This window comes from Coregonus clupeaformis, unplaced genomic scaffold (genome assembly GCF_020615455.1).
Source record: "Coregonus clupeaformis isolate EN_2021a unplaced genomic scaffold, ASM2061545v1 scaf0273, whole genome shotgun sequence".
Classification (NCBI taxonomy): domain Eukaryota; kingdom Metazoa; phylum Chordata; class Actinopteri; order Salmoniformes; family Salmonidae; genus Coregonus; species Coregonus clupeaformis.
Window position 1 is genome coordinate 350,725 of NW_025533728.1, and position 26,272 is coordinate 376,996.

The 26,272-nt window shown below is 45.5% G+C and overlaps 1 protein-coding gene across 1 annotated transcript; it reads right to left on the minus strand.

Annotated features, from left to right (window-relative positions):
• Positions 1–192: 192 nt before the first annotated feature.
• Positions 193–25,747, minus strand: LOC121556783 (lysosome-associated membrane glycoprotein 1). Its single transcript, XM_041870694.2, is given in 10 exon segments — positions 193–1,375; positions 1,552–1,719; positions 4,193–4,259; positions 4,385–4,510; positions 4,591–4,704; positions 4,706–4,797; positions 7,308–7,469; positions 7,592–7,808; positions 7,981–8,099; positions 25,380–25,747. Coding segments are annotated over 10 exon segments (1,257 nt in total). The 5' UTR covers positions 25,432–25,747; the 3' UTR covers positions 193–1,235.
• Between the last annotated feature and the right edge of the window lie 525 nt (positions 25,748–26,272).

The window sequence follows — 26,272 nt, forward strand, 5'->3', positions numbered from 1 at the left end:
GAATGATGAAGTGTCCGTTGTAGTTCACTAGCCTCAGTCTTTGAACACCAGACACTATTAAATAAGCTACTCTGACTCTCCTCCTTCACCATCATGTGACCCGTCTGTTCTTTCTGATACTTTTGAAGTCCCTGTAATCTCTAGTGCTGGGAACTACAAACCCCATCTATTCTCAACTCCAGGAAGCAGAAGAGAGTTTCAAATGTATTTTATTGACCTCAGCAGGATGCATAATAGAAAAATGATCAAAACATTCTCTACAAAAATAAAATATAAACTCGCTACAAATCGATATTAACACAATCATGGGAGGAGAGGGGAAGAGTTAGACAATATTACACCCCCTGCTTTTAGAAAACAATGCATCTACCCATTTCTGCCCAATTCAACACATCCATCATGTAACACCTTGACCTTGTTACATTCCTCAGTCTTATGCCATCCACAACCCTTTGTTTTGAAATTGAGTAAAACCCAAACACAGCACACCCCCCCCCCCCTCCTAAGGCCTTTCAAATGTTCTTGTGACCTACAAGATAATTAGGTCAGTATTTCTAACCAGAGTGGGGTTATTAGACAGACATTCACAAGTTTCCCTTTTCACAGGAGTCTTCGGGCCTCCCAGGTGATGTCATAGAAAAGATGGTGGTCATGAAGGAAAGGAGATGAGGGAGGAAGGAAGGAAAGCTTGTTGTGTGTTTGAGCCAATCACAAGATGTGGTTCTAGGAAAGACCCCCTCCTCCATAAGAGTTTAATACCATATAATGTCAGATTAATTGTAATTTACACAAAAATTACAATTGATGAAAAAAAATCATTCAATTACTTCAAAGCGAAAATCCACCCAAGTCAAACATGAAATGAGATTAGAACTAAAATGAGGGTATACTGAGCCAGCTGCAGTAGAGATGGGTTAGAGAGAGAGAGAGACGAGGGGGATAGTAGGTTTGACCAGGCAGTAGTCGGTTAGTAGGTAGCAGAGGATGAGCTGCTGTGAATAACAATACATAGAGGATACACACTCACTCTCACACACACACACACACACACACACGCTGCAGAGAGGGCTTGGTTTGTACATGGTCCGGTCAGTCATCAGTAGCAGTCGTTGGTTGGAGCGTCCGGCTCTCTGCAGTATGTCTGGAAAGGCTCCATAGGCCTCTGGTCAAAAGTAGTGCACTATCTAGGGAATAGGGGGCTATTTGAGAGACAAGCAGCCTGTGTGTCAGTGTTCTCAGATGGTCTGGTATCCAGCGGGCCTCCTCTTCCTGCCGATGAGGTAAGCAATGAGAACGATTAGAACCAGGCCGGCCAGAGCTGCTCCCACGACGATGGGGATCAACATGTTGTCCTGATCCAACTGACACTCCTCCGCTAGAGGGAGGGAGGGAGAGGAGGGATGGGGGGGAAAGAGAGAAGGTAATTAATACAAATACAGAACTTCTAATCAAGGACAACCATAAAACACAAAGGGTAGAGAGAGAGGAGAGATGGATAGATCAGATGAAAGGGTAGAGAATGAGAATGCTAGATTATAACGTATCCAGTACCTTGTGCAAACTGTCCTCTGGTGAGGCCGAAGGGCTGGACCTGCAGCTGGAAGGTGTTGAGGGAGAAGTTCTGGTCTACAGCCAGCGTCTGTTCTGAACTACACATGTAGCTACGCCCCAGGGAGCCACGCAGGTAGTCCAGACTACTGTTACTGGTGTTGAACGGGGCTGGAGGGAGGGAGAGTCGTTAAACATTCAAATCCAGACATGCACTCTTACCATGGAACAGTAATTATTCAGCAGAGAGAGGTGGTAAAGGAACAGAGAGAGAGGGGTGGTAAAGGAACAGAGAGAGAGGGGTGGTAAAGGAACAGAGAGAGAACCAAATCATGAGAAAACAAAAATATAATTTACAAAAAAACTGTGCAAACTAGACTGCTATTTGGCCCTAAACAGAGAGTACACAGTGGCAGAATACCTGACCACTGACAGTTGATCTCAGTAAGACAAAAATAATGGTGTTCCAAAAAAAGGTCCAGTTGCCAAGACCACAAATACAAATTCCATCTAGACACCGTTGCCCTAGAACACACAAAAAACTATACATACCTCGGCCTAAACATCAGCGCCACAGGTAACTTCCACAAAGCTGTGAACGATCTGAGAGACAAGGCAAGAAGAGCCTTCTATGCCATCAAAAGGAACATAAAATTTTACGTACCAATTAGGATCTGGCTAAAAATACTTGTATCAGTTATAGAACCCATTGCCATTTATGGTTGTGAGGTCTGGGGTCCGCTCAAGAATTCACAAAATGGGACAAACACCAAATTGAGACTGCATGCAGAATTCTGCAAAAATATCCTCAGTGACACCAACAACACCAAATAATACATGCAGAGCAGAATTAGGCCGATACCCGCTAATTATCAAAATCCAGGAAAGAACCATTAAATTCTACAACCACCTAAAAGGAAGCGATTCCCAAACCCATAACAAATCCTTCACCTACAGAGAGCTGAACCTGGAGAAGAGTCCCCTAAGCAAGCTGGTCCTGGGACTCTGTTCACAAACACAAACAGACCCCACAGAGCCCCAAGATAGCAACACAATTGGACCCAACCAAATCATGAGAAAACAAAAAGATAATTACTTAGGAAAGAATTAACAAAAAAACAGAGCAAACTATAATGTTATTTGGCTCTAAACAGAGAGCACACAGTGGCAGAATACCTGACCCAAAATTAAGGAAAGCTTTGACTATGTACAGACTCAGTGAGCATAGCCTTGCTATTGAGAAAGGCCGCCGTAGGCAGACCTGGCTCTCAAGAGAAGACAGGCTATGTGCACACTGCCCACAAAATGAGGTGGAAACTGAGCTGCACTTCTTAACTTCCTGCCAAATGTATGACCATATTAGAGACACATGCTTCATTCAGATTACACAGACCCACAAAGAATTAGAAAACAAATCACATTTTGATAAACTCCCTTATCTACTGGGTGAAATACCACAGTGTGCCATCACAGCAGCAATATTTGTGACCTGTTGCCACAAGGGCAACCAGTGAAGAACAAACACCATTGTAAATACAACCCATATTTATGTTTATTTATTTTCCCATTTGTACTTTAACTCTTTGCATATCGTTACAACACTGTATATAGACATAATATGATATTTGAAATGTCTTTATTCTTTTGGAACTTGTGTGAGTGTATTGTTTACTGTTAATAAAAGTGATATAAACAATAAAAAAGTATCTATTTCACTTGCTATGGCAATGTAAACATATGTTTCCCATGCTAATAAAGCCCCTTGAATTGAAATTGAATTGAGAGAGAGAGGCAGCGAGAGGTAGTAAATGGAGAGAGAGAGAGGTGGTAAAGGTGAGTGGTATCATATACAATGCATTCAGAAAGTATTCAGACCCCTTGACGTTTTCCACATTTTGTTACGTTACAGCCTTATTCTAAAATAGATCACATTGTTTTTTCCCCCTCATCAATCGACACACAATACCCCATAATGACAAAGTGAAAGCAGGTTTTTAGAAATGTTTGCATGTTTTGTCTATATGGACACTATTGATAAGGAATCCCTAACCTGTCATATCAGACCAAGCTGTTACCACAGACAGATCACTGAGGTGATACTAACCTGTCATGTCAGACCAAGCTGTTACCACAGACAGACCACTGAGGTGATACTAACCTGTCATGTCAGACCAAGCTGTTACCACAGACAGACCACTGAGGTGATACTAACCTGTCATGTCAGACCAAGCTGTTACCACAGACAGACCACTGAGGTGATACTAACCTGTCATGTCAGACCAAGCTGCGACCACAGACAGACCACTGAGGTGATACTAACCTGTCATGTCAGACCAAGCTGTTACCACAGACAGACCACTGAGGTGATACTAACCTGTCATGTCAGACCAAGCTGTTACCACAGACAGACCACTGAGGTGATACTAACCTGTCATGTCAGACCAAGCTGTTACCACAGACAGACCACTGAGGTGATACTAACCTGTCATGTCAGACCAAGCTGTTACCACAGACAGACCACTGAGGTGATACTAACCTGTCATGTCAGACCAAGCTGTTACCACAGACAGACCACTGAGGTGGTACTAACCTGTCATGTCAGACCAAGCTGTTACCACAGACAGACCACTGAGGTGATACTAACCTGTCATGTCAGACCAAGCTGCGACCACAGACAGACCACTGAGGTGGTACCTGTTAGACGTGGTGTTCTGTAAAGAGAAGAACATCAGTCACGGAGGAGAGTAGAGAATTAACAGACAGACAGGTAAGCAAACAGACCGATAACCAGACAGACAAACAGACAGACAGGTCAACGGTAGAGTGATGATGTCACCAGAGTAAACAGGAAGCTGAGGTTGGTGGTTCCGCCCTGCGTCAGCACCAGGGTGGCGCTGGAGGGGTCACATGATCCTGAGCTGGTCGTCTGATTGGGCAGCAGGTTTACTACTTCCTGGATAGTCTGTCAATGAGGAGGAGAGGAACAGGTTATTGTGTGTTACTGGGACAGTGTGTGTGTGTGTGTACATGAGTGTGTGTTACCTTATTCTGTAAGGCAGAGAAGTGGGAGATGTTCAGCTGCAGTGCCATGCGGGCCAACAGACAGACAGTCCCGTTGCTATTGGAGACGGAGTAGCTGCCCTGGTTGGGGGTTCCAGGGGGTGGGGACAGGGACGGGGGCTGCTGTGGTGGTGGAAGGGGGGTGGAGGGGGGCTGTGGGGGAGTTCTGGTCAGCAGTACACACACTCTCTGGGAATGACAGAACAGAACATTTATCAACACCACAACACGGGTCAATATCCTCATACTGTTCAGAACATTTATCAACACCACAACACGGGTCAATATCCTCATACTGTTCAGAACATTTATCAACACCACAACACGGGTCAATATCCTCATACTGTTCAGAACATTTATCAACACCACAACACGGGTCAATATCCTCATACTGTTCAGAACATTTATCAACACCACAACACGGGTCAATATCCTCATACTGTTCAGAACATTTATCAACACCACAACACGGGTCAATATCCTCATACTGTTCAGAACATTTATCAACACCACAACACGGGTCAATATCCTCATACTGTTCAGAACATTTATCAATACCACAACACGGGTCAATATCCTCATACTGTTCAGAACATTTATCAACACCACAACACGGGTCAATATCCTCATACTGTTCAGAACATTTATCAACACCACAACACGGGTCAATATCCTCATACTGTTCAGAACATTTATCAACACCACAACACGGGTCAATATCCTCATACTGTTCAGAACATTTATCAACACAACACAGGTCAATATCCTCATACTGTTCAGAACAGTTACAGTGGGGAAAAAAGTATTTAGTCAGCCACCAATTGTGCAAGTTCTCCCACTTAAAAAGATGAGAGAGGCCTGTCATTTTCATCATAGGTACACGTCAACTATGACAGACAAAATGAGGAAAAAAATATCCAGAAAATCACATTGTAGGATTTTTTATGAATTTATTTGCAAATTATGGTGGAAAATAAGTATTTGGTCAATAACAAAAGTTTCTCAATACTTTGTTATATACCCTTTGTTGGCAATGACACAGGTCAAACGTTTTCTGTAAGTCTTCACAAGATTTTCACACACTGTTGCTGGTATTTTGGCCCGTTCCTCCATGCAGATCTCCTCTAGAGCAGTGATGTTTTGGGGCTGTCGCTGGGCAACACGGACTTTCAACTCCCTCCAAAGATTTTCTATGGGGTTGAGATCTGGAGACTGGCTAGGCCACTCCAGGACCTTGAAATGCTTCTTACGAAGCCACTCCTTCGTTGCCCGGGCGGTGTGTTTGGGATCATTGTCATGCTGAAAGACCCAGCCACGTTTCAACTTCAATGCCCTTGCTGATGGAAGGAGGTTTTCACTCAAAATCTCACGATACATGGCCCCATTCATTCTTTCCTTTACACGGATCAGTCGTCCTGGTCCCTTTGCAGAAAAACAGCCCCAAAGCATGATGTTTCCACCCCCATGCTTCACAGTAGGTATGGTGTTCTTTGGATGCAACTCAGCATTCTTTGTCCTCCAAACACGACTGAGTAGAGTTTTAACCAAAAAGTTCTATTTTGGTTTCATCTGACCATATGACATTCTCCCAATCCTCTTCTGGATCATCCAAATGCACTCTAGCAAACTTCAGACGGGCCTGGACATGTACTGGCTTAAGCAGGGGGACACGTCTGGCACTGCAGGATTTGAGTCCCTGGCGGCGTAGTGTGTTACTGATGGTAGGCTTTGTTACTTTGGTCCCAGCTCTCTGCAGGTCATTCACTAGGTCCCCCCGTGTGGTTCTGGGATTTTTGCTCACTGTTCTTGTGATCATTTTGACCCCACGGGGTGAGATCTTGCGTGGAGCCCCAGATCGAGGGAGATTATCAGTGGTCTTGTATGTCTTCCATTTCCTAATAATTGCTCCCACAGTTGATTTCTTCAAACCAAGCTGCTTACCTATTGCAGATTCAGTCTTCCAAGCCTGGTGCAGGTCTACAATTTTGTTTCTGGTGTCCTTTGACTGCTCTTTGGTCTTGTCCAAAGTGGAGTTTGGAGTGTGACTGTTTGAGGTTGTGGACAGGTGTCTTTTATACTGATAACAAGTTCAAACAGGTGCCATTAATACAGGTAACGAGTGGAGGACAGAGGAGCCTCTTAAAGAAGAAGTTACAGGTCTGTGAGAGCCAGAAATCTTGCTTGTTTGTAGGTGACCAAATACTTATTTTCCACCATAATTTGCAAATAAATTCATTAAAAATCCTACAATGTGATTTTCTGGAAAAAAAATATCTCAATTTGTCTGTCATAGTTGACGTGTACCTATGATGAAAATTACAGGCCTCTCATCTTTTTAAGTGGGAGAACTTGCACAATTGGTGGCTGACTAAATACTTTTTTCCCCACTGTATAAACCAACACGGGTCAATACCCTCATACTGTTCAGAACAGTTATAAACCAACACGGGTCAATATCATCATACTGTTCATTTAAACAATAAGTTAAGGGGTCAAAGCCAAACATGTAAAGGAATAACCAAAGTGTTGATGGTTGATGCTCAGTGTACAGTTGTTAATGGTTGATGGTCAGTGTACAGTTGTTGATGGTCAGTGATGGACAATAAGTGTGCGTCCCAAATGAGCCCCGGTCAAAAGTAGTGCACCATCTAGGGAATATGGTGGCATTTGGGTATCAGCCCAGGTGTTGGTGGCTGTACCGTTGGGGCTCAGATCATCTCCTGTCATGTAGGCCTCCATCTTGACGTTTGAGAAGGTGACGGTGGCTCCTCCCACAATGACAGGTGAGACGCTGATACATCTGTAGGTGGTGTTGACCCTAGCAACCATCCCCACAGAGGTCGTCTCCACAGTTACCACATCTGTAGAACAACAGACAAGACACATTGGTCAGAAATCAAATAATAATCAATTCCGTGTGTGTACGCGCGAAGCGTGCCTCCGTGTGTGTGTGTGTGTGTGTGTGTGACAGTCTCTTTCTCACCGGTACTGTTGGCCTCTGGGAAGGTAGTGACATCACTGAGGTTGTACTGCAGGGTGAGGTTAGATACGCTGTACAGGCTGTTATTGGATGAGAAGCTGAGGCCCAGGGTGTGGCCATCCCCAAACAGCGCCACGAGCCAGGGGGAGCGGCCGTCACCCCCACACGAGCTGGCCCCACCCACCACCGCCGACCCTGGGAGGGGCACCATCACCGTACGCTGGAGAGAAGAAGAAGAATGTTTGTACATTTAAAACATGTTCAGGATGGGATCGTTGGCCCAAACTCATGCACACAGTTGTCGTGGGAAGAGAGACTTATGTTCAGGACATTTTCAAAAGTACAATCTGTGTTTTTCTAAGCCGGAGAGGATTGTGGGGGATGTAGTTTACCGTGCCGTTGGCTGTGTCATAGGTGATGGAGAAGGAGGCGGAGAGTTCAGCTTTTATACAGGTGGAGTTTCCCTCTGTCACCTCCAGAGTGACCAGAGCCTGGGCTACTGTCACGCAACCTGGGGGGGAGATATCATCATCATTACCATCACCACTATAACTATGACTGACTGGGCTACTGTCACGCAACCTGGGGGGGAGATATCATCATCATTACCATCACCACTATAACTATGACTGACTGGGCTACTGCCACGCAACCTGGGGGGGAGATATCATCATCATTACCATCACCACTATAACTATGACTGACTGGGCTACTGTCACGCAACCTGAGGGGGAGATATCATCATCATTACCATCACCACTATAACTATGACTGACTGGGCTACTGTCACGCAACCTGGGGGGGAGATATCATCATCATTACCATTACCATCACCACTATAACTATGACTGACTGGGCTACTGTCACGCAACCTGGGGGGGAGATATCATCATCATTACCATCACCACTATAACTATGACTGACTGGGCTACTGCCACGCAACCTGGGGGGGAGATATCATCATCATTACCATCACCACTATAACTATGACTGACTGGGCTACTGTCACGCAACCTGAGGGGGAGATATCATCATCATTACCATCACCACTATAACTATGACTGACTGGGCTACTGTCACGCAACCTGAGGGGGAGATATCATCATCATCATTACCATCACCACTATAACTATGACTGACTGGGCTACTGTCACGCAACCTGGGGGGGGATATCATCATCATGACCATTACCATCACCACTATAACTATGACTGACTGGGCTACTGCCACGCAACCTGGGGGAGATATCATCATCATTACCATCACCACTATAACTATGACTGACTGGGCTACTGTCACGCAACCTGAGGGGAGATATCATCATCATCACCACTATAACTATGACTGACTGGGCTACTGTCACGCAACCTGGGGGGGGATATCATCATCATGACCATCACCACTATAACTATGACTGACTAGGCTACTGTCACGCAACCTGGGGGGAGATATCATCATCATTACTATAACCATGACTGACTGGGCTACTGCCATGCAACCTGGGGGGGAGATATCATCATCATTACCATCACCACTATAACTATAACTATGACTGACTGGGCTACTGTCACGCAACCTGGGGGGAGATATCATCATCATTACTATAACCATGACTGACTGGGCTACTGCCATGCAACCTGGGGGAGATATCATCATCATTACTATAACCATGACTGACTGGGCTACTGCCATGCAACCTGGGGGAGATATCATCATCATTACCATCACCACTATAACTATGACTGACTGGGCTACTGCCACGCAACCTGGGGGGAGATATCATCATCATTACCATCACCACTATAACTATGACTGACTGGGCTACTGTCACGCAACCTGGGGGGGAGATATCATCATCATTACCATTACCATCACCACTATAACTAACTGGGCTACTGTCACGCAACCTGGGGGGAGATATCATCATCATTACCATCACCACTATAACTATGACTGACTGGGCTACTGCCACGCAACCTGGGGGGGAGATATCATCATCATTACCATCACCACTATAACTATGACTGACTGGGCTACTGTCACGCAACCTGAGGGGGAGATATCATCATCATTACCATCACCACTATAACTATGACTGACTGGGCTACTGTCACGCAACCTGGGGGGAGATATCATCATCATTACCATTACCATCACCACTATAACTATGACTGACTGGGCTACTGTCACGCAACCTGGGGGGAGATATCATCATCATTACCATCACCACTATAACTATGACTGACTGGGCTACTGCCACGCAACCTGGGGGGAGATATCATCATCATCATTACCATCACCACTATAACTATGACTGACTGGGCTACTGTCACGCAACCTGGGGGAGATATCATCATCATTACCATCACCACTATAACTATGACTGACTGGGCTACTGTCACGCAACCTGAGGGGGAGATATCATCATCATTACCATCACCACTATAACTATGACTGACTGGGCTACTGTCACGCAACCTGAGGGGGAGATATCATCATCATCATTACCATCACCACTATAACTATGACTGACTGGGCTACTGTCACGCAACCTGGGGGGGATATCATCATCATGACCATCACCACTATAACTATGACTGACTAGGCTACTGTCACGCAACCTGGGGGGGAGATATCATCATCATTACTATAACCATGACTGACTGGGCTACTGCCATGCAACCTGGGGGGGAGATATCATCATCATTACCATCACCACTATAACTATAACTATGACTGACTGGGCTACTGTCACGCAACCTGGGGGGAGATATCATCATCATTACTATAACCATGACTGACTGGGCTACTGCCATGCAACCTGGGGGAGATATCATCATCATTACCATCACCACTATAACTATGACTGACTGGGCTACTGCCACGCAACCTGGGGGAGATATCATCATCATTACCATCACCACTATAACTATGACTGACTGGGCTACTGTCACGCAACCTGGGGGAGATATCATCATCATTACCATTACCATCACCACTATAACTATGACTGACTGGGCTACTGTCACGCAACCTGGGGGGGAGATATCATCATCATTACCATCACCACTATAACTATGACTGACTGGGCTACTGCCACGCAACCTGGGGGGGAGATATCATCATCATTACCATCACCACTATAACTATGACTGACTGGGCTACTGTCACGCAACCTGAGGGGGAGATATCATCATCATCATTACCATCACCACTATAACTATGACTGACTGGGCTACTGTCACGCAACCTGGGGGGGAGATATCATCATCATTACCATTACCATCACCACTATAACTATGACTGACTGGGCTACTGTCACGCAACCTGGGGGGAGATATCATCATCATTACCATCACCACTATAACTATGACTGACTGGGCTACTGCCACGCAACCTGGGGGAGATATCATCATCATTACCATCACCACTATAACTATGACTGACTGGGCTACTGTCACGCAACCTGAGGGGGAGATATCATCATCATTACCATCACCACTATAACTATGACTGACTGGGCTACTGTCACGCAACCTGAGGGGGAGATATCATCATCATCATTACCATCACCACTATAACTATGACTGACTGGGCTACTGTCACGCAACCTGGGGGGGATATCATCATCATGACCATCACCACTATAACTATGACTGACTAGGCTACTGTCACGCAACCTGGGGGAGATATCATCATCATTACTATAACCATGACTGACTGGGCTACTGCCATGCAACCTGGGGGGAGATATCATCATCATTACCATCACCACTATAACTATAACTATGACTGACTGGGCTACTGTCACGCAACCTGGGGGGGAGATATCATCATCATTACCATTACCATCACCACTATAACTATGACTGACTGGGCTACTGTCACGCAACCTGAGGGGGAGATATCATCATCATCATTACCATCACCACTATAACTATGACTGACTGGGCTACTGTCACGCAACCTGGGGGGGAGATATCATCATCATTACCATTACCATCACCACTATAACTATGACTGACTGGGCTACTGTCACGCAACCTGGGGGGGAGATATCATCATCATTACCATCACCACTATAACTATGACTGACTGGGCTACTGCCACGCAACCTGGGGGGGAGATATCATCATCATTACCATCACCACTATAACTATGACTGACTGGGCTACTGTCACGCAACCTGAGGGGGAGATATCATCATCATTACCATCACCACTATAACTATGACTGACTGGGCTACTGTCACGCAACCTGAGGGGGAGATATCATCATCATCATTACCATCACCACTATAACTATGACTGACTGGGCTACTGTCACGCAACCTGGGGGGATATCATCATCATGACCATTACCATCACCACTATAACTATGACTGACTGGGCTACTGCCACGCAACCTGGGGGGAGATATCATCATCATTACCATCACCACTATAACTATGACTGACTGGGCTACTGTCACGCAACCTGAGGGGAGATATCATCATCATCACCACTATAACTATGACTGACTGGGCTACTGTCACGCAACCTGGGGGGATATCATCATCATGACCATCACCACTATAACTATGACTGACTAGGCTACTGTCACGCAACCTGGGGGGGAGATATCATCATCATTACTATAACCATGACTGACTGGGCTACTGCCATGCAACCTGGGGGGGAGATATCATCATCATTACCATCACCACTATAACTATAACTATGACTGACTGGGCTACTGTCACGCAACCTGGGGGGGAGATATCATCATCATTACTATAACCATGACTGACTGGGCTACTGCCATGCAACCTGGGGGGGAGATATCATCATCATTACCATCACCACTATAACCATGACTGACTGGGCTACTGCCATGCAACCTGGGGGGAGATATCATCATCATTACTATAACCATGACTGACTGGGCTACTGCCATGCAACCTGGGGGGGAGATATCATCATCATTACCATCACCACTATAACTATGACTGACTGGGCTACTGCCACGCAACCTGGGGGGAGATATCATCATCATTACCATCACCACTATAACTATGACTGACTGGGCTACTGTCACGCAACCTGGGGGAGATATCATCATCATTACCATTACCATCACCACTATAACTATGACTGACTGGGCTACTGTCACGCAACCTGGGGGAGATATCATCATCATTACCATCACCACTATAACTATGACTGACTGGGCTACTGCCACGCAACCTGGGGGGAGATATCATCATCATTACCATCACCACTATAACTATGACTGACTGGGCTACTGTCACGCAACCTGAGGGGGAGATATCATCATCATTACCATCACCACTATAACTATGACTGACTGGGCTACTGTCACGCAACCTGGGGGGGAGATATCATCATCATCATTACCATCACCACTATAACTATGACTGACTGGGCTACTGTCACGCAACCTGGGGGGATATCATCATCATGACCATCACCACTATAACTATGACTGACTAGGCTACTGTCACGCAACCTGGGGGGGAGATATCATCATCATTACTATAACCATGACTGACTGGGCTACTGCCATGCAACCTGGGGGGGAGATATCATCATCATTACCATCACCACTATAACTATAACTATGACTGACTGGGCTACTGTCACGCAACCTGGGGGAGATATCATCATCATTACTATAACCATGACTGACTGGGCTACTGCCATGCAACCTGGGGGAGATATCATCATCATTACTATAACCATGACTGACTGGGCTACTGCCATGCAACCTGGGGGGGAGATATCATCATCATTACCATCACCACTATAACTATGACTGACTGGGCTACTGCCACGCAACCTGGGGGGGAGATATCATCATCATTACCATCACCACTATAACTATGACTGACTGGGCTACTGTCACGCAACCTGAGGGGGAGATATCATCATCATTACCATCACCACTATAACTATGACTGACTGGGCTACTGTCACGCAACCTGAGGGGGAGATATCATCATCATTACCATCACCACTATAACTATAACTATGACTGACTGGGCTACTGTCACGCAACCTGGGGGGGAGATATCATCATCATTACCATTACCATCACCACTATAACTATGACTGACTGGGCTACTGTCACGCAACCTGGGGGGGGAGATATCATCATCATTACCATCACCACTATAACTATGACTGACTGGGCTACTGCCACGCAACCTGGGGGGAGATATCATCATCATTACCATCACCACTATAACTATGACTGACTGGGCTACTGTCACGCAACCTGAGGGGGAGATATCATCATCATTACCATCACCACTATAACTATGACTGACTGGGCTACTGTCACGCAACCTGAGGGGGAGATATCATCATCATCATTACCATCACCACTATAACTATGACTGACTGGGCTACTGTCACGCAACCTGGGGGGGATATCATCATCATGACCATTACCATCACCACTATAACTATGACTGACTGGGCTACTGCCACGCAACCTGGGGGGAGATATCATCATCATTACTATAACCATGACTGACTGGGCTACTGCCATGCAACCTGGGGGGAGATATCATCATCATTACTATAACCATGACTGACTGGGCTACTGCCATGCAACCTGGGGGAGATATCATCATCATTACCATCACCACTATAACTATAACTATGACTGACTGGGCTACTGTCACGCAACCTGGGGGGGAGATATCATCATCATTACCATTACCATCACCACTATAACTATGACTGACTGGGCTACTGTCACGCAACCTGGGGGGAGATATCATCATCATTACCATCACCACTATAACTATGACTGACTGGGCTACTGCCACGCAACCTGGGGGAGATATCATCATCATTACCATCACCACTATAACTATGACTGACTGGGCTACTGTCACGCAACCTGAGGGGGAGATATCATCATCATCACCACTATAACTATGACTGACTGGGCTACTGTCACGCAACCTGGGGGGGGATATCATCATCATGACCATCACCACTATAACTATGACTGACTAGGCTACTGTCACGCAACCTGGGGGAGATATCATCATCATTACTATAACTATGACTGACTGGGCTACTGCCATGCAACCTGGGGGGGAGATATCATCATCATTACCATCACCACTATAACTATAACTATGACTGACTGGGCTACTGTCACGCAACCTGGGGGGAGATATCATCATCATTACTATAACCATGACTGACTGGGCTACTGCCATGCAACCTGGGGGAGATATCATCATCATTACTATAACCATGACTGACTGGGCTACTGCCATGCAACCTGGGGGGGAGATATCATCATCATTACCATCACCACTATAACTATGACTGACTGGGCTACTGCCACGCAACCTGGGGGGGAGATATCATCATCATTACCATCACCACTATAACTATGACTGACTGGGCTACTGTCACGCAACCTGGGGGGGAGATATCATCATCATTACCATTACCATCACCACTATAACTATGACTGACTGGGCTACTGTCACGCAACCTGGGGGGAGATATCATCATCATTACCATCACCACTATAACTATGACTGACTGGGCTACTGCCACGCAACCTGGGGGAGATATCATCATCATTACCATCACCACTATAACTATGACTGACTGGGCTACTGTCACGCAACCTGAGGGGGAGATATCATCATCATTACCATCACCACTATAACTATGACTGACTGGGCTACTGTCACGCAACCTGGGGGGAGATATCATCATCATTACCATTACCATCACCACTATAACTATGACTGACTGGGCTACTGTCACGCAACCTGGGGGGAGATATCATCATCATTACCATCACCACTATAACTATGACTGACTGGGCTACTGCCACGCAACCTGGGGGGGAGATATCATCATCATTACCATCACCACTATAACTATGACTGACTGGGCTACTGTCACGCAACCTGAGGGGGAGATATCATCATCATCATTACCATCACCACTATAACTATGACTGACTGGGCTACTGTCACGCAACCTGGGGGGGGATATCATCATCATGACCATTACCATCACCACTATAACTATGACTGACTGGGCTACTGCCACGCAACCTGGGGGGGAGATATCATCATCATTACTATAACCATGACTGACTGGGCTACTGCCATGCAACCTGGGGGGGAGATATCATCATCATTACTATAACCATGACTGACTGGGCTACTGCCATGCAACCTGGGGGGGGATATCATCATCATTACCATCACCACTATAACTATAACTATGACTGACTGGGCTACTGTCACGCAACCTGGGGGAGATATCATCATCATTACCATTACCACTATAACTATGACTGACTGGGCTACTGTCACGCAACCTGAGGGGGAGATATCATCATCATTACCATCACCACTATAACTATGACTGACTGGGCTACTGTCACGCAACCTGGGGGGGATATCATCATCATGACCATTACCATCACCACTATAACTATGACTGACTGGGCTACTGCCACGCAACCTGGGGGGAGATATCATCATCATTACCATCACCACTATAACTATGACTGACTGGGCTACTGTCACGCAACCTGAGGGGGAGATATCATCATCATCACCACTATAACTATGACTGACTGGGCTACTGTCACGCAACCTGGGGGGGATATCATCATCATGACCATCACCACTATAACTATGACTGACTAGGCTACTGTCACGCAACCTGGGGGGAGATATCATCATCATTACTATAACCATGACTGACTGGGCTACTGCCATGCAACCTGGGGGGGAGATATCATCATCATTACCATCACCACTATAACTATAACTATGACTGACTGGGCTACTGTCACGCAACCTGGGGGGAGATATCATCATCATTACTATAACCATGACTGACTGGGCTACTGCCATGCAACCTGGGGGAGATATCATCATCATTACTATAACCATGACTGACTGGGCTACTGCCATGCAACCTGGGGGGAGATATCATCATCATTACCATCACCACTATAACTATGACTGACTGGGCTACTGCCACGCAACCTGGGGGGAGATATCATCATCATTACCATCACCACTATAACTATGACTGACTGGGCTACTGTCACGCAACCTGGGGGAGATATCATCATCATTACCATTACCATCACCACTATAACTATGACTGACTGGGCTACTGTCACGCAACCTGGGGGGAGATATCATCATCATTACCATCACCACTATAACTATGACTGACTGGGCTACTGCCACGCAACCTGGGGGAGATATCATCATCATTACCATCACCACTATAACTATGACTGACTGGGCTACTGTCACGCAACCTGAGGGGGAGATATCATCATCATTACCATCACCACTATAACTATGACTGACTGGGCTACTGTCACGCAACCTGGGGGAGATATCATCATCATTACCATTACCATCACCACTATAACTATGACTGACTGGGCTACTGTCACGCAACCTGGGGGAGATATCATCATCATTACCATCACCACTATAACTATGACTGACTGGGCTACTGCCACGCAACCTGGGGGGAGATATCATCATCATTACCATCACCACTATAACTATGACTGACTGGGCTACTGTCACGCAACCTGAGGGGGAGATATCATCATCATTACCATCACCACTATAACTATGACTGACTGGGCTACTGTCACGCAACCTGAGGGGAGATATCATCATCATCATTACCATCACCACTATAACTATGACTGACTGGGCTACTGTCACGCAACCTGGGGGGGGATATCATCATCATGACCATCACCACTATAACTATGACTGACTAGGCTACTGTCACGCAACCTGGGGGAGATATCATCATCATTACTATAACCATGACTGACTGGGCTACTGCCATGCAACCTGGGGGGAGATATCATCATCATTACCATCACCACTATAACTATAACTATGACTGACTGGGCTACTGTCACGCAACCTGGGGGAGATATCATCATCATTACTATAACCATGACTGACTGGGCTACTGCCATGCAACCTGGGGGGGAGATATCATCATCATTACTATAACCATGACTGACTGGGCTACTGCCATGCAACCTGGGGGGGAGATATCATCATCATTACCATCACCACTATAACTATGACTGACTGGGCTACTGTCACGCAACCTGGGGGGAGATATCATCATCATTACCATCACCACTATAACTATGACTGACTGGGCTACTGTCACGCAACCTGGGGGGAGATATCATCATCATTACCATTACCATCACCACTATAACTATGACTGACTGGGCTACTGTCACGCAACCTGGGGGGAGATATCATCATCATTACCATCACCACTATAACTATGACTGACTGGGCTACTGCCACGCAACCTGGGGGGAGATATCATCATCATTACCATCACCACTATAACTATGACTGACTGGGCTACTGTCACGCAACCTGAGGGGGAGATATCATCATCATCATTACCATCACCACTATAACTATGACTGACTGGGCTACTGTCACGCAACCTGGGGATATCATCATCATGACCATTACCATCACCACTATAACTATGACTGACTGGGCTACTGCCACGCAACCTGGGGGGAGATATCATCATCATTACCATCACCACTATAACTATGACTGACTGGGCTACTGTCACGCAACCTGAGGGGGAGATATCATCATCATCACCACTATAACTATGACTGACTGGGCTACTGTCACGCAACCTGGGGGGGATATCATCATCATGACCATCACCACTATAACTATGACTGACTAGGCTACTGTCACGCAACCTGGGGGGAGATATCATCATCATTACTATAACCATGACTGACTGGGCTACTGCCATGCAACCTGGGGGGAGATATCATCATCATTACCATCACCACTATAACTATAACTATGACTGACTGGGCTACTGTCACGCAACCTGGGGGGAGATATCATCATCATTACTATAACCATGACTGACTGGGCTACTGCCATGCAACCTGGGGGGGAGATATCATCATCATTACTATAACCATGACTGACTGGGCTACTGCCATGCAACCTGGGGGGGAGATATCATCATCATTACCATCACCACTATAACTATGACTGACTGGGCTACTGCCACGCAACCTGGGGGGAGATATCATCATCATTACCATCACCACTATAACTATGACTGACTGGGCTACTGTCACGCAACCTGGGGGGAGATATCATCATCATTACCATTACCATCACCACTATAACTATGACTGACTGGGCTACTGTCACGCAACCTGGGGGGAGATATCATCATCATTACCATCACCACTATAACTATGACTGACTGGGCTACTGCCACGCAACCTGGGGGAGATATCATCATCATTACCATCACCACTATAACTATGACTGACTGGGCTACTGTCACGCAACCTGAGGGGGAGATATCATCATCATTACCATCACCACTATAACTATGACTGACTGGGCTACTGTCACGCAACCTGGGGGGGAGATATCATCATCATTACCATTACCATCACCACTATAACTATGACTGACTGGGCTACTGTCACGCAACCTGGGGGGAGATATCATCATCATTACCATCACCACTATAACTATGACTGACTGGGCTACTGCCACGCAACCTGGGGGGGAGATATCATCATCATTACCATCACCACTATAACTATGACTGACTGGGCTACTGTCACGCAACCTGAGGGGGAGATATCATCATCATTACCATCACCACTATAACTATGACTGACTGGGCTACTGTCACGCAACCTGAGGGGGAGATATCATCATCATCATTACCATCACCACTATAACTATGACTGACTGGGCTACTGTCACGCAACCTGGGGGGGATATCATCATCATGACCATCACCACTATAACTATGACTGACTAGGCTACTGTCACGCAACCTGGGGGGAGATATCATCATCATTACTATAACCATGACTGACTGGGCTACTGCCATGCAACCTGGGGGAGATATCATCATCATTACCATCACCACTATAACTATAACTATGACTGACTGGGCTACTGTCACGCAACCTGGGGGAGATATCATCATCATTACTATAACCATGACTGACTGGGCTACTGCCATGCAACCTGGGGGAGATATCATCATCATTACTATAACCATGACTGACTGGGCTACTGCCATGCAACCTGGGGGAGATATCATCATCATTACCATCACCACTATAACTATGACTGACTGGGCTACTGCCACGCAACCTGGGGGGAGATATCATCATCATTACCATCACCACTATAACTATGACTGACTGGGCTACTGTCACGCAACCTGGGGGGAGATATCATCATCATTACCATTACCATCACCACTATAACTATGACTGACTGGGCTACTGTCACGCAACCTGGGGGGAGATATCATCATCATTACCATCACCACTATAACTATGACTGACTGGGCTACTGCCACGCAACCTGGGGGGGAGATATCATCATCATTACCATCACCACTATAACTATGACTGACTGGGCTACTGTCACGCAACCTGAGGGGGAGATATCATCATCATCATTACCATCACCACTATAACTATGACTGACTGGGCTACTGTCACGCAACCTGGGGGAGATCATCATCATTACCATTACCATCACCACTATAACTATGACTGACTGGGCTACTGTCACGCAACCTGGGGGGAGATATCATCATCATTACCATCACCACTATAACTATGACTGACTGGGCTACTGCCACGCAACCTGGGGGGGAGATATCATCATCATTACCATCACCACTATAACTATGACTGACTGGGCTACTGTTACGCAACCTGAGGGGGGAGATATCATCATCATTACCATCACCACTATAACTATGACTGACTGGGCTACTGTCACGCAACCTGAGGGGGAGATATCATCATCATCATTACCATCACCACTATAACTATGACTGACTGGGCTACTGTCACGCAACCTGGGGGGATATCATCATCATGACCATCACCACTATAACTATGACTGACTAGGCTACTGTCACGCAACCTGGGGGGAGATATCATCATCATTACTATAACCATGACTGACTGGGCTACTGCCATGCAACCTGGGGGAGATATCATCATCATTACCATCACCACTATAACTATAACTATGACTGACTGGGCTACTGTCACGCAACCTGGGGGGGAGATATCATCATCATTACTATAACCATGACTGACTGGGCTACTGCCATGCAACCTGGGGGGGAGATATCATCATCATTACTATAACCATGACTGACTGGGCTACTGCCATGCAACCTGGGGGGGAGATATCATCATCATTACCATCACCACTATAACTATAACTATGACTGACTGGGCTACTGTCACGCAACCTGGGGGGGGAGATATCATCATCATTACTATAACCATGACTGACTGGGCTACTGCCATGCAACCTGGGGGGGAGATATCATCATCATTACTATAACCATGACTGACTGGGCTACTGTCATGCAACCTGGGGGGGAGATATCATCATCATCATTACCACCACCATCAGCAGCACCATCACTTGAGCAACAACCTGAGTAGTTCTAGCAAAGACAGTACAGTAGGAAGATAGGCAGAAACTGCTTCTCCAATAAAAATCCCTGATCATTCTTGTAAGTGATGTCATGGCGACACTGGCTAGCTAAGCTCATGCACAGAAACACATTAACGGGTCTAATGGTCATCTAGTGCCAAACTGTGCATGTACATGCTGTCAAATCAAAGGCACTCCTTTGATATCAAGTTGTTTTTGACTGAAAATTAAAACGTGTCAAGTTTGCCACTCTCACAAGGTTGGAGTGTTGAGGATTATTCCATGTTTAAGGCCCAGTGCACTATCAAACTCACTATCACAGTGGCAAAGTGTTTCTCCAAAATGACCACCAAGTCACCTGACCACTCACCTGACAGGTCAGATGGTCACCAGCTGACCATATTAAAGATGGCCGCCATACACACACCACACCAGACATTGGCTGCGTTTCAAACACATAAAAGACACACCCTCCTCCACTTACCCTCGCGGCCATATTTGTTGTCAGTCCAAATGATTGTCCAAGCAAGGGAAGTTGGCAACGTAAGCCCCTCAGCCCTAGTTTTTGATCGAGTTTGCGAGTGTATTATTACGTTCACTCCGGGGCCTGAAATGCCCCATAATTCAATTCGCGATGATTGTACATCCGCTAAGAAAAGTCAGCCAAAACTTAAAACCAACATTAATATGGAGAAGTCAACATACAAGTGGAAGTAAAAACGAATGTAAATAAGTTAGAAATTGTGCTACTAATGCACATGACGGCTCAAACATGTATCATAAAAGTAATTATGTTTTTATTTGGTTAGCTTTTGGAAACGTTAGCTTGTGCATCCAACTTTCCCTGACATCACACTTACACGTTGTAATTTTCGATTTACCTGATATAGTCGGACGCGTTGTCTTCTAGCCAAGATATGAAATGCAATCATTATTGACTGTGGCGCATATAAAGCACACACAACAGCTACCGGTGGTTCCATGATGACTGAAAACACAACTGTGGGACGAACGAGTGACACATTTTCGGGCAAGAGCGGTCCATTTAAAATTAATTCATTCTTCTCTCGTCCTGCAAGTGTCAACTCGTCAGACGTCATAATAAGTCATCAGAAGTGTCCACTTAATTTGAGGGCTGAGGGGAGAGGGTGTGTCTTAAGTGTTTGGAATGCAGCCATTGTTTTGGTTTGGAAGCCATCAGACAACTCTCCAGGATGTCTAAGTGAGTGTTATGTGTCCTTCATGTGGTATATTCACGTCACACTGTTTATCGATTGTAGAACCCATGTCGTATGATAATGCTAACTAGTAGCCTTTTAGCATATGGTTTGCAAGGGCCCATTCAGGTCTGTATTGACCCAAGGACCACATGTTGTGGTTACCATTATGCTACTTATGGTCCTTTATGTTTAGTATATATATGATGATGTTTTATAGCCTATCTAAGGCCATAGGGCCCATTATATTGGGGTAACTGTAGCCTACTGACTTCTGTATTACCTTAGGACTATTGTGTACTTTGATCAGTTCACAGTATGTTACGCTTTTAACTTTTTTATAATGCTAATTATGTTCCATTGATTATGTAAACCTTAATACTTGTTTCCATCTGTTACAAAAACCATACATGCATATTACATTCTATCACTTCAATGTCCTCTGATTGACCTGGCTAAATAAAAACGGATCAAAGTGGTAAAAGAGACGTTCTGAATCAGTCGCTCTGACAGGAGCCCTTGGGCGGCCAACACCTTTCACTAAAACCAGCCATACAGTCCTAGAACATTTCTTACATGGAGTAATAACATGTTCAACTACTTAAGACGTTGCCTCGAATCTAGGTTGTGCCTCTAGATTTCGAGCAAATCAACAACTAAGGAAGAATTGTTCACTTCCCTCATTAACTTCTCTAACCCCAAACATCGGCCTGGTCTGCTTCGCAAGCGTTCCTGGATGATGCGCCTCTAGTTTTAAAAATGATGTGGTGCTAGTCTCATCTCACAGCTGCTGCACAACCTGAGCAACAACGTCAAGAACTCCATCCAGTACAGGGAAACATATCAGTTCTCAACAATGACCAGCAGAGGGTAGTACAGGGTTAGAGTTGAGACTGAGACACAGGGACTCAGGTCACATATCAATCTAGATAGACAAGCGATTTCACAGCCTGAACACATATGTCTACAACATAATCCAGAACCCTCACATCTACAGCTGAGAAGCATCACTACCTGTCCGTACTACCAGAAGAAGTTCTAGTTTCACAGCAGTTCAGTTCCAAGCCTGAGAGGAGTTCTAGAACATTGCCTGTGATGATGTAACCCCAGTAGTGATGTAAAACTGGCAGGTCCCTCCCTCTCCTTCACTTGTACCATTACCAAACCCTTTATTAACAACCCTCTAGTCTGGCACACATAGCCTGCTACAGACTATTAATACCTGCTATGTGTTCCAAATGGTACACCCTATATAGTACACTATGCAGACTCATTTACACCTGGTGGCTACCACAACAGACACAGAGGTCGAGGGGTTAAATATGTGTCTACCAACATACAGGTTAAAGGTTAGGTTATTAGTGTGTTGCTAAGGAGTGACTGACCAGAGGGTGTACCTCAATAGTCTAGACTGGCTTCCTTCCTCTCCTCAGAGGATCAATTAATCCAAATCAGCACTTGTGTACAGACAGAATCAATGTCAGATAAACTAAGTGTGCATCCCCAATGACACCCTATTCCCTATATAGTGCACTACTTTTGACCAGGACTATTTTTGAGCAGCCCTATAGGCCCTGGTCAAAGGTAGTGCACTATATTAGGAATAGGGTGCAACTTTAGGTCATCAGCATCCAGAGCAGGGAGCCTGATGAGGCCTGATGCTGGGTCGTCAGTAGTTAACACAGCCACAAAGTCATAAGCTAAATCCCACCGATTTCTACAATTTATCTTATTAAAATCTGATGCCTAACCTAAACCTTGAATTAAGACCAAATATATAAAAAGAAAAATCAAGAATTTTTACAACATGGCCAATTTTGACTTTGTGGCTGTGGTAACTAGTGCCAACCCTGATGCTGTCCTGTGTTTTGTGGGTTATTAATGTCCATCATACACTGGGTAGTTCGAGCCCTGAATGCTGATTGGCTGACAGCCGTGGTAGTGCCTAAGAACAGCCCTTAGCCATGGTATATCGGCCATATACCTCGGGCCTTATTGCTTAATTAACTATCTGGCCTGGTGGATAGCAGAGAGCAGCAGGCCCTGCTGTGCTTCCATCATGCACCCGTGTGTGATGATGACTCAGGGAGTTTTACTCCAGTGGTTGAGCATGACCCTGCCTGCCTCACATCCTCCCCTAAACACACACACACACACACACACACACACACACACACACACACACACACACAGACACTTCTGAAACAGACAAAGAGTAACCGCTCTATAATACTGTTTCCACAGAAGTAGAGAGAAGACGTGTGACTCAACACTAATCACAGCTTGACTACCACACACCTGATTCCCTTTCTTATGTAGGCCTAGGTCTTATCAATATTATATACAAAATAAAGGGACACAGTTTCAAAGGTCAATGAACCTGTGACCTGGCCCATGAATAGCATCACAGCACACACACTTTCCACAAAACAGTAGAAAAATGCCAAGGCACAACTATATTACGCCTATAGCTTGTAGTTGGTTAACTTGACAGTGCTGTGACAACACATCTGTGTTCGTGTCGTGTGTGTCACTCGGTTTGAGCGGCCACCGGCCAGCTAATGGTCAGTCATAGAGGGTCCAGTGTTTCAACACACAAAGCACCTCTACGGTCACGTGAAGCGTCCCCGGAACAATGGGTTGACAGAGAGACAGACGCGCTTTTGATTTTAGGAAAACGAACTCCCTGTTTGTCTGTTCCCATTTGATTCACTTGACCTTCTACTGTCTGTCCCAAAACATATCCTGGCCATCATGAAGAAATCAACATGTGTACAAATACGACAGAGAGAAAAATAAAACACGTTACCCTGAAATGGACCATAAATAAAACGTATATCCAAATACATAATAAAATAATAGGCTTTATGTCATAGGCTCCTATAGAATTTACTAACTTACTAATTAACAAGTCACCATACTACACAATAATATAACACTAGCGGAGATTATGACGTTTTATTTCCCCCTCCGTCTCAGTAACAGTCCTCGCTCGACCACAACTATAATAAACACTTACCTAGAATCGCAAAGCAGGCGATCCCGACAACGCATGGATGTGTTGGAGTCATGTTTCAAATCCAGAGTTCTCAGAGTGCAGTTTAATGGATAGCGCACAAACAACGCGCACACCGCTCCGCCTTGTCCAAACAGCTGTCCAGGAAATGCAACAACAAGCCGAAAAGTAAAGATCGACCTTCCTTTTCCTGTTATTCTGTCCCCTTTATTTGGCGGTTATTTAATATGTTTCATATTCGTGGTCCTGTATTCGGAGCAGGTTCCAGAAGTCGGACAGTATCGCTCCCTTTCATGTCCTTAATACGAGGAAGGAACACCCAGTCATGTGAACCAAGCTTTAGAAGCACCCAGCACCGTCACGTGAGGCAGCCAGCGACACCCTCTTATTATAGCTCAATGGCGACCGACAGCTCCCCTCCCTGACAACTCAGTTCTATGCTGCCATGCTGGCAAACCTTGGTCAAAGCATAATCTGATTTTTACTCTAGAATACTGTATTAGAGAATGTATTATTTCTTTCTGGATATTTAAAAACATCAGCTAAACAGATATTTATAGGCCAAGAGGAGGCCCATAGCAAAACAAATATTTACATAGCAGATAAACAAGTACTAATGATCTAGTAGATGTGTTTTATGTTGTGTTAACTATGTATACTGCTGTCTTGGCTCACTTGGAAAATATGTCAATGTGACCTCTGGTTAAATAAAGGATGGTGGCCAATGTTTTTAACTTGTCTGTGATCTAGGGGCGGCAGGTAGCTTAGAGGTGAAGAGCGTTGTGCCAGTAACCGAAAGGTCGCTGGTTCTAATCCCCGAGCCAACTAGGTGAAAAATCTGTCGATGTGCCCTTGAGCAAGGCACTTAACCCTAATTGCTCCTGTAAGTCGCTCTG